Source organism: Vitis vinifera, chromosome 8 (assembly GCF_030704535.1).
Source record: "Vitis vinifera cultivar Pinot Noir 40024 chromosome 8, ASM3070453v1".
Lineage (NCBI taxonomy): Eukaryota > Viridiplantae > Streptophyta > Magnoliopsida > Vitales > Vitaceae > Vitis > Vitis vinifera.
Window position 1 is genome coordinate 3,290,048 of NC_081812.1, and position 12,662 is coordinate 3,302,709.

General features: G+C 40.0%; 1 protein-coding gene across 1 annotated transcript; it reads left to right on the forward strand.

Annotated features, from left to right (window-relative positions):
* Positions 1–258: 258 nt before the first annotated feature.
* LOC100251316 (cytochrome P450 71D9) lies at positions 259–2,164 on the forward strand. Its single transcript, XM_010654905.3, has 2 exons — positions 259–1,280; positions 1,359–2,164. Exons 1-2 carry the CDS (start codon positions 390–392, stop codon positions 1,980–1,982), a joined length of 1,515 nt encoding a protein of 504 aa, XP_010653207.1. The 5' UTR covers positions 259–389; the 3' UTR covers positions 1,983–2,164.
* Positions 2,165–12,662: the final 10,498 nt, after the last annotated feature.

Below are 12,662 nucleotides of genomic sequence, written 5' to 3' on the forward strand. Positions count from 1 at the left end.
TAAAATTAAACAGTACATAGTTCCGTAAGAATAGGGGTAATTTTGTTCATGTACATCTTCATAGACTTCAAACCAATTTTATACCATCAATTTCTAAAGATCTTAAGATACAACATGAAATAACATATTGACAAGTTTATGGTCAAAAAAGACGATTGCCAACCCATCTTGAAATTGGTTTTCAACGTGACTAGATGTTCCAATTAACATATGTTCTGCCTTAGGATTTCAAGATATTTTGCTCATTTTCGAAGGAATGATGGGGACTCAGAGGGTTGGCGAACGCAGTCGAGAAGAAAAAAATAGTGGTTAATTTGAAATGTTTATAAAGTGACCAAAGATGGCGCTTGTGCTGAGAAACTAACAGCATCAACTTCACTGCTTTCTCCATGGAGTTTCCCTCTTCTTTCCTCTTTCCCTTTCTTCTCTTTCTATTTATCCTATTCAAAGTAAGTAAGAAATCCAAACCCCAAATCTCTATTCCAAAGCGGCCTCCAGGACCATGGAAGCTACCCCTGATTGGAAACTTGCACCAACTTGTTGGTTCACTTCCTCATCACTCACTGAGGGACTTGGCAAAGAAATATGGACCTCTCATGCACCTACAACTTGGCCAAGTCTCCATGCTTGTAGTCTCATCGCCAGAGATTGCCAAAGAGGTTATGAAAACCCATGACATCAACTTTGCCCAAAGGCCCCATCTTCTTGCTACCAGGATCGTATCTTATGATTCTACTGACGTCGCTTTTTCTCCATATGGTGATTACTGGAGGCAACTCCGGAAAATCTGTGTGGTCGAACTTCTCAGTGCCAAGCGTGTTAAATCATTCCAGGTGATTAGGAAGGAGGAGGTTTCAAAACTCATCAGAATCATCAACTCTAGTTCAAGATTTCCAATCAATCTGAGGGACAGAATTTCGGCTTTTACTTATTCGGCAATCTCAAGAGCGGCACTGGGGAAAGAATGCAAAGACCATGACCCATTGACAGCGGCTTTTGGGGAAAGCACAAAGCTGGCATCAGGTTTCTGTCTTGCCGATTTGTACCCTTCTGTTAAATGGATTCCCCTGGTCAGCGGAGTGAGGCATAAACTTGAGAAGGTGCAGCAGAGGATTGATGGAATACTTCAGATTGTTGTCGATGAGCACAGAGAGAGAATGAAAACAACAACAGGCAAGCTAGAAGAAGAGAAAGACTTGGTTGATGTGCTTTTAAAGCTTCAACAGGATGGTGACCTTGAACTTCCCTTAACCGACGACAATATTAAAGCAGTCATCTTGGTTAGTACTCTTGCCTTGACGCCTTTTGATTTTATTTTGTTAAAATCACTGATCCATAGTTCATTCATTGTTTTTCAGGACATTTTCGGTGGGGGAGGGGATACAGTATCGACAGCAGTGGAGTGGACAATGGCGGAAATGATGAAAAACCCTGAAGTCATGAAGAAGGCACAAGCTGAGGTAAGGCGGGTCTTTGATGGAAAAGGGAATGTGGATGAAGCGGGTATTGATGAATTGAAATTCTTAAAAGCGGTAATCTCTGAAACCTTGAGGCTACACCCTCCTTTCCCATTGTTGCTTCCAAGGGAATGTAGGGAGAAGTGTAAGATTAATGGATATGAGGTACCTGTGAAGACCAGAGTGGTCATTAATGCATGGGCAATTGGACGGTACCCCGATTGTTGGAGTGAAGCTGAGAGATTTTACCCAGAGAGATTCCTTGATAGTTCAATTGATTACAAGGGTGCTGATTTTGGGTTTATTCCGTTTGGTAGTGGAAGGAGGATATGTCCAGGCATACTGTTTGGCATACCTGTGATTGAGCTGCCACTAGCCCAGTTGCTGTTCCATTTTGACTGGAAACTTCCCAATGGAATGAGGCCTGAGGATCTAGACATGACTGAGGTTCATGGGTTAGCAGTTAGAAAAAAACATAATCTGCACTTAATTCCCATTCCTTATAGTCCATTGACTGTTGGGTGAGACCACCCAGAAGAAGGATTCCTACTCCGCACTAAGTTTATATTAAAAATGCTCCAGAAGCCGCTGTGATGTAATGCAGTAATGCTGCAGAGGTTGTTTCCTGCATCTTTCAACTTTTTCTAGAATATTTAATAATGTAAACTGTGTTCAATAAACAATAATAATTCAGAGGCTAAGTTTTCTATATCTATATGTAAATGACATCTTATAGCACAGTGTATTTTTGTCATAGGATTTATTGAGATCATATAAAAATATGAATGGACAGCATTAATGAACATATTGACCCTACTAAAGGTGGCTTTCTTCTCCATCTCTAGCTCATTGCCACGTGCACACAAAGATAGTGGGGTTTCTACAAAAGTACATGATTTTTTAAAATTATTTATTAAAATATTGTTGTCCCCAAAATATTTCTAAAACTAGGGCAATTTACCCTAAGTGGGATTCCACGTACACCTCATCTATTGAAAAGATGAATTTTGTGTAAAATAAGAACTCGTATTTTCATTAGACGAGTCTAGTATAAAATCGAAACTCATCTTTTTAATAGACGAGTGCAATATAAAATTCAGAACTCGTCTATTGAATAGACAAGTTCAATGTAAAATTGAAACTCGTTTTTTCAATAGATGAATTCAATGTAAAATTTAGAACTCGATTGTTGAAAAGACGAGTTTAGCGTAAAATTAGAATTCGTAATTTCAATAGACGAGTTTAGTGTAAAATTCAAAACTCGCCTATTAAGAAGATGAGTTTAGTGTAAAATTGAAACTCATCTTTTCGATAAACGAGTTCAATATAAAATTCAGAACTCGTCTATTGAAGAGACAAGTTCAATGTAAAATTGAAACTCATTTTTTCAATAGATGAGCTCAATGTAAAATTTAGAACTCGTTTGTTGAAAAGATGAGTATAGTGTAAAATTAGAACTCATTTTTTCAATAGATGAGTTCAGTATAAAATTTAGAACTCATTTGTTGAAAAGATGAGTTCACTGTAAAATTGGAATTTGTCTTTCTGATAGACGAGTTCACGTATGGGCTTTTATTAATGCATACCTCTATTAAGTAACTAAGATCTTTTATTCAAATCAACCAGACTCAAATTGATAAATAAAATTTCATAAATGTACACTCTCAACCATTACACGTTAATATCTATTATTTATATATGAATTTTAAACCAATAACAAAACTTATCCTAAAATTTTTCCACTAGTTATTACTAATAAACTAGATAGGATCCATCAAAATGTTATTACCAGTCAAATATCACATTTTGGTGAAATGTTTAGTGTAACAATCTTAGATGCAATATTAAACTCTGATTTTCCCCCACCATAACTAACCATCATTTTGGTATCATCTTGAAGCAAATTGAAGCACACCCTTTGGCCCTTTTATGGAATAATTGTCTTGCTCAGGAAGCTTAGTTGCATCACATTTAAGATGAAATAAGTAACAAACAGCCGCCCCAATTTAATTTGCATTCTTGCCATTTACCAAAGATTTTTCTATTTTTACCCACAAAACTTATTAAAACCAAGTGGGAAATGTTTAATTGTTAAAATTCACTTTAGTACCCATCATTCATTACTAATCCCATCCCCATTGAAATCACTATAATTTGTATGTCAAATAGAAATCTTGTTTAATTTCAATGTATTAAAGAACCGATGAGATCTGGGTTGATGTAGAATTCCACTTTGCTTCATCTGAATAACCAGAACAATTTGGGACCATTAACTTTGCTTGCTTTGCAAACTCCATTGTCCGAGTATTAATTTAGTAACATTTTGCCATCATTTTGCAAGGTGATGCCTTATCACACCCCGCTCTACATCCAACTCAAAGTGGGCTCTAGAGAATTGAGTGCTTGAAAAGAATGGTTTAAAATAACATATTTCATAATCCTGTGCTTGTTGAAAATGAAACTAGTTCCAAAAGTTAGGATGGTCGTAAAATCATTCAATTGAATTATATGATGACGATAATGAAGAAGAGTTCTAATTTCATTACCTTGCTTTGCAACTCCTCCACTTTCACATCAATATGGGTAAGTCTTGAACTTAACCCAAATACAATTTCTTCAAGGTGCAATGCATCCTTGACAAGCCCTCTTAGGAGATACAGGAGTAGTTCAATGTAATCCTTTTTAAAGGTCATGTACTTTTTTAATCTCTACAACAAATTCCAAATACTTTTAAACCAATTATCTAGGAAATGAACTACTGGCAAACTGGACAATTCTATGTAACAAGTTGCAATGGATTCTTGGAAAGACAGAATTTCTCATGTTTAAACAAGTCAAGTCATCTACATGCATTCCCCGAGTATGGCCATTGTTAACTTCTCCTGCCTAGAATATATAGTGTGAAACCAAGGTTTGGTTAATCTTGATTTTGATGATAACAAAACAAAGTTTAGAACTAATGATCATATTTCAAGTGTGATTAGGCAAAACGATTTCCAAAGTGGCAATCACAAAGGCAAATCAATCCAAGGAGAAATCATGAAGAAGAAGACCACCTCAAAGAGAAGAGTTTTTCAAGACCCAAGCTTCATAAGATCTCTTTGTAAGGTTGTTGGTGCACTAAGACTTTCATGCATTTCATTCTTTATTTATGCACCAAAATCATCCAAGAGTAATATTGTTTTAAATATCTTTAGAATTAGATGATTTCATGTTTTCAACTAAAACCTTGTGTTAAATGATTTTCAAACTTGTGTTAAAAGGTTTTAAGTTGAAAAAGGTTGGGTGTTGAGCCAAAAAAATGGCTCAATCGATTCAACCGGTTATGCTCGTCCAGTCGAGTACCGATCGAGGGAGGCCAAAAAGTTTTTCTCTCTCCTAGTGGCCTTCTATTCCTGGTTGAGTTAATTCTCTTCTCGGTCGAGGTCGAGTTGAGGCCAACGGTCACCTGCCAACCATTTAATGCTAACGGCTTGTCAACCGGTCAACCCCTAGCTCAATCGGTCGAACCCCCAAATGGCTAGTTTGGCTTTTCTCTTCTATATAAAGGCTCCAAACTTCATTGTTTAAAAGAGCTTAACCTTCCCAAATATTTCTTGATTATATTTGAGCCTTGGAAGAGTATTTTTGAGTGCACCATTATTTCAAATCTTGCATATCTTTAGTGCACCATTCAATCCTAGTTTTTCTTGTATCATTTGAGCTTAAAGTTCTTGTGCTAGGATTTTTGTGAAATCTTTTATTTGTAAATCCTTGAGAGGAAGTTGTTCAAGAGAGGGATATCTCTTGAGAAGTGTAAAGGGTGCTTGGAGCCAAAAGTCCAAGAGGGTGAATTGGAACCATAATCCAATTGTATTGCTTGAAGGCTTGGTTTGGAAACCTTGGATTTAGTGGAACCTCAAGCTTGGGATTGAAGCTAGAGGAGAGTGGATGTAGGTCGAGTTGCGCCGAACCACTATAAACCCTTGTGTTTGCATTCTCTCTTCCCTACTCTTTAATTTATATGCAATTGTCTATATACTATTTATTACATACTTGCATATAATTGTCTCTTGCATTCACTTGTTTAAATTTGCGAAAAGAGACCATCACCCTATTCACCTCTCCTCTGGGGTGATTACCATAGGTTGGATTAGCCTAAAATTCCAAACATATAGAAATCTCAAATTCATGACAAATCAATAAACCAGAAAATTCCATCATCCAAACCTCACTTTCAAAAGTTTCTCATGTTGTTGACAAAACTCGAAACTAACCAACCAAATTGGCGATGGTTGTTTGGAACCAGCACTGGTTTAGAATGGAGTAGGTAGACTTGAGGAATAACTTGCCTATCTAATATAAACAAGCTAAAGACAAGTCATATTTTGAAACCCAACAGTTTTACAACGAATGCTCTTACATTATGTTTTCCTAATTCATCACAACAATGAGAAATGAAAGCAATAGAAAATGATGCAACTTATGTTTGTAAGCAATTATTTGATGTGCCCAAAAATCAATGCTAATTAGCTAGATTGAAAACCTAATTAGTATTGGTGAGATGCATGAGCCACACATAAGCCAAAACATTAATGAGTGTTGAGTAATAAAAAATGGACTACAAACTTCTGAGGGATGAAACTCAAAACTCAGTACATTGTGCCCAAGGCATTTTCCAAAACAATTGCCTAGAAGCAAAAAAAAACTTCCCAACACCTATAATAATTAAAGAGTTGCTATTCAAATCAATAGACGTTGAACATGGTTAAAGTAAAAGAAATAATAAAAGGTAGGAATTGAAGAAGTAGCTATATAAAGTTGAGCAGAAGTTAATTGACCTGGGAATAAAATTAAATTTTATGTTCTCAATTTCAACCTAGTACTCAATTTGATTTCAATTAGTTGAAAATTTTCCTTACATCACATCGAGAATAAAATTAAAATCCTTGAACACTTATGTATGATCTTCAACTTAACCCTAAATGTCAAAAGCAAATTGTATTCAGCGACATCCACTTAAGAATAATCAGTGCTTATTATATTCAAATTAAAAAGATGACAAAATATATTAAGATAAGTGCATGAAAAATTTAGTGGGTTGAAGAAAGATGGATCAAGATACTAAACCAGGTTGTTTGCAGCATCTATAACCTAATTGACTAAGGCAAGACCCTCATTAGTAACACGTTGCATCATGGAAATTCTCAAAAGTTTGCGCAAGTCAAAATGATCATATAGCATATGCTCTTTTTTTTAAGAATAAACCAACTGACTTGTACAAACATGCTAGAAACAGGTTCCAAGCCTTGAGGTATTTTATGGTAGAGCCTATATATCTTGGAGAAATCACCCACTTAATACAAAAATAAATAAACAATTTATATATGATTTGTTTGAAAATCACCATAGCACAAATTTTTTTAAAAATCAACTAATAGGATTCTACAAAATACCTTGTCATCTCTGAGCAAGGCATGGTAGCCAGATTACTCCTTTTCAAGCAGTTGGTTTGCATATACCACTAACAACTCAATTTGCACTTTCTACAAAAAAAGAAAAGAAACTAATAGCATTAATGAAATTGAAAACAAACAGAAGCTTACTGAAACCTAAAATATCAAGTATTTAGAGCATCCATTGATCAAATTTACAAATTACTCCATGAGCTCCTTAAGACAAGTTTTACTTCAATGCAAGCTAGGAATTCAATGTCATTATACATATAGCATGATGAAATTTGTTCCTATACCTGGTCTAGATCTACTAGGAATTATACAAAAAAACATCTATATGAATTGTCTTGAGATGCAGGTCAAACATGTAGGCATATTAAGAGGGAACGAGGGAGGGAGTAGGGAAATGGAAGTTTGGGGATGGGGAGGGTGTAAGGGCTCCCCCTTATGACCACATGGCAGACTACCCTGGCTCCACGTGGCATCTTCCTATTTCTGTTCGGACGAACATAACCAAGTCTGAATGTCCAATCCGGATTGGATATACCAATAGCCAATTACGCAGAGTTCCTCTGAAGCCATACAATGCATTCCGAGTGGATCTCCTGGCCTACTCCTTCGAGCAATCATTTTTCTTGCATCAGAAGCACGCTTGATGGGACATCACCTTATTTTCGCAGGCAGCATGCCACATGCTACACCATACCGCCTATTGGATGAAATGACAAGTAAACCATCATATCGCCCCCATTAACGGTCCTTATCAGCCACCTAAAAGATGATGATTGTTCTGTCACCTACTGTGCTGCTATCATGACTACGAAAGTTAAGAAGTTATCATAACACAGAGGTGACACTATTCCAGACCCTATAAAAACTCTCATCCAACTCAAAACCAGGGTACGTGAGCGTATACACCGGGAAAGAAAGTGGGTCTTCTTTTTAGCATCTAAAAGGGGGCAACCTCTCATGCTGGCTTTCATATTCTGAATTGAACTTCGGAGGGTGTGTCTGGACAGCCTATCCGGACATCTTTTACAGGAAAAATGGAGAAGTGTTTCTTCTAGTTGACTCAGCATCAACATTGGCACCGTCTTTGGGAACTAGTAAACGAACATGTCCACACCCTCAAGGAGACGGTCATCAGCCATGGATGATGAAGGCTACTTTAACTGGCGTGAGAGTATGGAAAGACGCCAGCGAGAAAACGAGCAACAAGTACAGGCCCTACTCCAAGAAACGAGGAGACTTAAGGAGGAGAATGATGTGTTGAGGATTCAAGCATCTTCATCAGGCCCTTCTCACGACCAGCAACTGAGGAACCAACGAACGAACTCTTGGTAAAACCAAGAGGCCACATATCCTAGAAACACAGAGCCCCTCCTTGACACGCCCGGTGTGTGGCCTGATGAAAGACCCCTGCCATCCTATCATGCACCACAAGATGAAAGCTCGGACTCCACTCGTACCTCATCAAAGAGGCGACGTGGTAGGAAGTCTCAGTTGTCTGACATGATGTGCACAAGGTTAGGGCCACAAACACCTGGTATGGAGAAACCACGTGCAACTGCAACCTAAGAGGCATATCCTGGCCCCTCAACTGCACCCATCATGTCGGACTGTTCTCCACAGCAACCACTACAACGAACCGGGGGGGAGGCAGCAAATACAGGCCCCCTCGACTCCATTAGGAAGCGACTGGATGATATGCTTTCCACGCCTTTCAGCTCTCGCATTATCAGTTATGAACCCCCAAGAGGTTCATCATGCCAAAATTCTTTGCGTATGATGGATCCAGTGACCCATTTGATCATATCAGTCATTATAGACAAATCATGACCCTGGATATAAGGAATAATGCGTTGTTATGCAAAATCTTCCCCACCAGCCTCCAAGGTTAGGCTCTCTCATGGTTCCACCGCCTCTCGATGAATTCCGTTGATAATTTTTGAGATATATTAGAGGCCTTCGTGGGGCAGCATCTGTGCTCAACACAGCATAAGCAAAATATCAGTACCCTGCAAAACATAAAAATGTAGGAGAATGAATCGTTAAGGGAATTTGTGAAATGATTCGGGCAAGTTGTTCTCCAAGTAGAATCCTATAACATGGACACTATCCTCCAAATCTTTAAACAGACCATCTGCCCAAGCACGTCATTCTTCTAGTCCCTTACCAAAAAGCCCCCTGTGACCATGAACGATTTGTTCAGGCGGGTGAACAAATATTCTATGCTAGAAGACAATGTTCGCATAGCCACACAACAGATCTTGGTCACTGGTCAGCGGGTCAAGAACGACGTGATTAAGAATCCCAAAGCCACGAGTCAACGAAAGCAACCAAGTAGGGGGCAAGGTGAATAGCGCTAGCCAGACCAATCCAATCTCACCCCCCTCAACGTGTCATATGAGAAACTCCTTCCTATGATCCGCGAGCTGTCCGACTTTAGGTGGCCAAAGCCCCTAAAAATGGACTCAACTAAGAGAGACCGCAACAGAAAATGTGTCTACCACAAAGAACATGAACATGCTATGGAGCAATGTAAGAGTCTCCACTACTTGGTGGAAAAACTCATAAAAGATGGACACTTGAAACAATACTTCCGCTCAGGAGTTAAAAGTGGGGAAACATCCCAAAATCCAGCCATTGCGTCCCCCACAACTTTCGTTGCTCCTAGGTTCATGACAAACTATATCCATGGTGGCCTCCTGGATGAAGAATACAGGTCCAAACGAAAGACACAAAGGCTGCTTCGAGCCACCTCTATACAAGAGCAAGTTAGTTCCATCCGACCTAGACTAACCAGCGGGAGCGCTCACCAAATAGATGGGATAATCACTTTTTCCCCAATGGACCTCAATCGAATATTGCAACCGCACCGAGATGCCCTTATCCTGAAATTGGGAATCAGTGACTTCGATGTGAGATGAATCCTGTCGATCTAGGTAGCTCAAGAGACCTCCTACAGGTATATGTGATCAAACAAATGGAATTTATGTCCTCCAATCTAGAGAATCCTAGACGGATATTGTCAAAATTCAATGGGGCTTCTACAATATCCTTGGGCGACATCGTGTTACCAGTCCAAGTCGGCTATGTTACCCTCAACGTGCAGTTCTCAATGGTAGAGGACCTATCCACATTCAATGCCATATAGGGACGCGCATGGTTGCATGGCATGAAAGCCATCCCTTCCACATATCATCAGATAATGAGTTATCTCACCAAAGATGAGCAGATCAATCTCTATGGTAACCAGATGGCAGCCTGTCAGTGCTACGTAGCACGAAAGGCTGGGCCTAGTGGTGATCACGGATCTGGCCTCGAACAAGCAAGCGGGTCAGACCAATAGCAATTACAGTACCTAACGGATAAGGATCCCCCGAGAGTCGATCCCTTGCAGATCATTCAGATCTCAAAGAAAGATGGTCACTTTACTTACGCCAGTTCCCTCTTACAACCAAACGAGGCACGATGCCTCGAATGGACACTTCGGCAAAACAAAGATATTTTCGCATGGACACACTCTCTGACATGCCCGAAATTCACCCATTGATTACCTCCCACCGACTTAACATCCTACCATAGTCGAGACCTATCCGCCAGAAAGTCCGACAATTTCACCCAGAAAGACAAAAAAATCATTCAAAATAAGGTAGATAAGTTACTAGCAACCGGATTCATTGAGGTTGAGTATCCAAACTAATTAACAAACATGATAGTAGTCCCCAAAAAATGGGAGAAAGGGCGAGTATGCATCAATTACACTAACCTCAACAACGCATGCCCCAAAAATGGCTTTCCCTTACCACGGATATACCAAATAGTGGATTCCACCACTGGGCACGGCATGTTCTCTTACCTGGATGCCTTTTTTGGGTACCATAAGATTCCTATGTCTCCCGCAGATGAAGAAAAAACTGCCTTCATAACACCACACGGGCTCTATTGCAACAAGGTCATGTTGTTTAGACTCAAGAACGCTAGAGCCACCTACCAAAAGCTAATGACCAAAATCTTCAAGCCTCTAATCGGGCACACTGTGGAGGTATACATTGATGACATCGTAGTTAAAAGAAAAACCAAGGACGAACATGACCAGCACCTAGAAGAAGTCTTTCGCTTGTTGAAAAAATACGACATGAAGCTCAATCCGTCCAAATGCGCCTTCGGGGTAAGTGCAAGCAAGTTCTTGGGATTTATGGTCACTCAAAAGGGGATAGAAGTCAACCCAAATCAAATCAAAGTTGTCATGGATACATCTGCTCCTAGCAGCAAGGAGCTGCAACGCCTTACCAGCAGACTCGTTGCACTAGGACGCTTCATAGCTCGATTCACAGACAAACTAAGACCCTTCTTCCTGGTACTAAAGGGAGCGAGCGCGATAGGACTGACGGAAAACTATCAGTCTGCATTTGAAGGAATCAAGCATTACCTCACGCAACCACCCATTTTGAGTAGCCCTCGGCCCAACGAACAGTTGTACATGTATTTAGCAGTTTCCGACTGGGCGGTCAGCGCTGTTCTATTTCGCTGCATATTAGATAAAGAGCAAAGGTTTGTCTACTATATCAACAAAGCGATGGCCGACATGGAAATCAGATACTCGAAGATGGAGCAAATGGCCTTAGCCTTGAGAAGCACCGCTTAGAAACTCCGCCCTTTTTTTCAGGCTGATCCAATAGTTGTGCTCACCAACCAGCCCTTCATAAGCATCTTACACAAACCTGATCTATTAGGAAGGATGCTGAAATGGGCCATAGAATTGAGTGAGTACGAAATTGAATATCAGTCCAGGTTGTCTATTAAATGACAAGTCATGGTTGATTTCATAGCGGAGGTTCCCCAGCAACCCTCTTGACACAAAAAGCCAGGCAATGAGGGATGGTAGACTCTATACGTCAATGGAGCTTGCCGGTCCTCAGGGTCCGGGGTAGGCCTCTTTTTATGATCATCGACTAGGGAGCAGTTGGAGCAAGCCATTCGGCTCGAGTTTTCAGCATCTAACAATGAGACCGAATACGAAGCCATCATGTCTGGATTAAACCTCACACTTGCACTTTCCGCATCTAAGCTCGAAATCTGCAGTGACTCTCAACTCGTAGTTGGGCATATCCAAGGGAAATACGAAGCCAAAGATGAACGTATGTCTCAGTACTTAACTAAAGTACGAGACATCTTGAATCAGCTGAACGAATAGGTTATCAAGAGGATTCCCCGCACAGAAAACATACAAGTCGATGCCTTAGTAGGAGTAGTTGCTACACTCCTCGTGAAGGAAGCAATATTGTTGCCCATCCACCTCCAGCCCACTTTCTCAATCGCAGACACACCTATCTGCAATGCTAGGGAAGAAATCACATAATGGACACATGAAATTGGGAACTACCTCTAGACAGGATACCTACTCGAAGATAGCAATCATGCACATAGGGTCCAAGTGCAAGCTGCCCGTTTCACCTTGATCAAAGATTGCCTCTACAGGCGATCTTTTGGGGACCCATACCTCAGGTGCCTAGACAGTACGGAAGCTCAATATGTGTTAGCAAAACTGCATGAAGGTGTGTGATACAATCATGCAGGAAGCCGATCCCTAGCACACCGCGCCCACTCGCAAGGATACTATTAGCCCACTATGAAGCAAGACGCAAAAGCTTATGTCAGGAAATGTGACAAATGCCAAAGACACGCACCCATTCCACGTATGCATCTGAAGTTATCAACCTGATAACGAGTCTCTGTCCATTCGCGTAATGGGGGATGGACATAA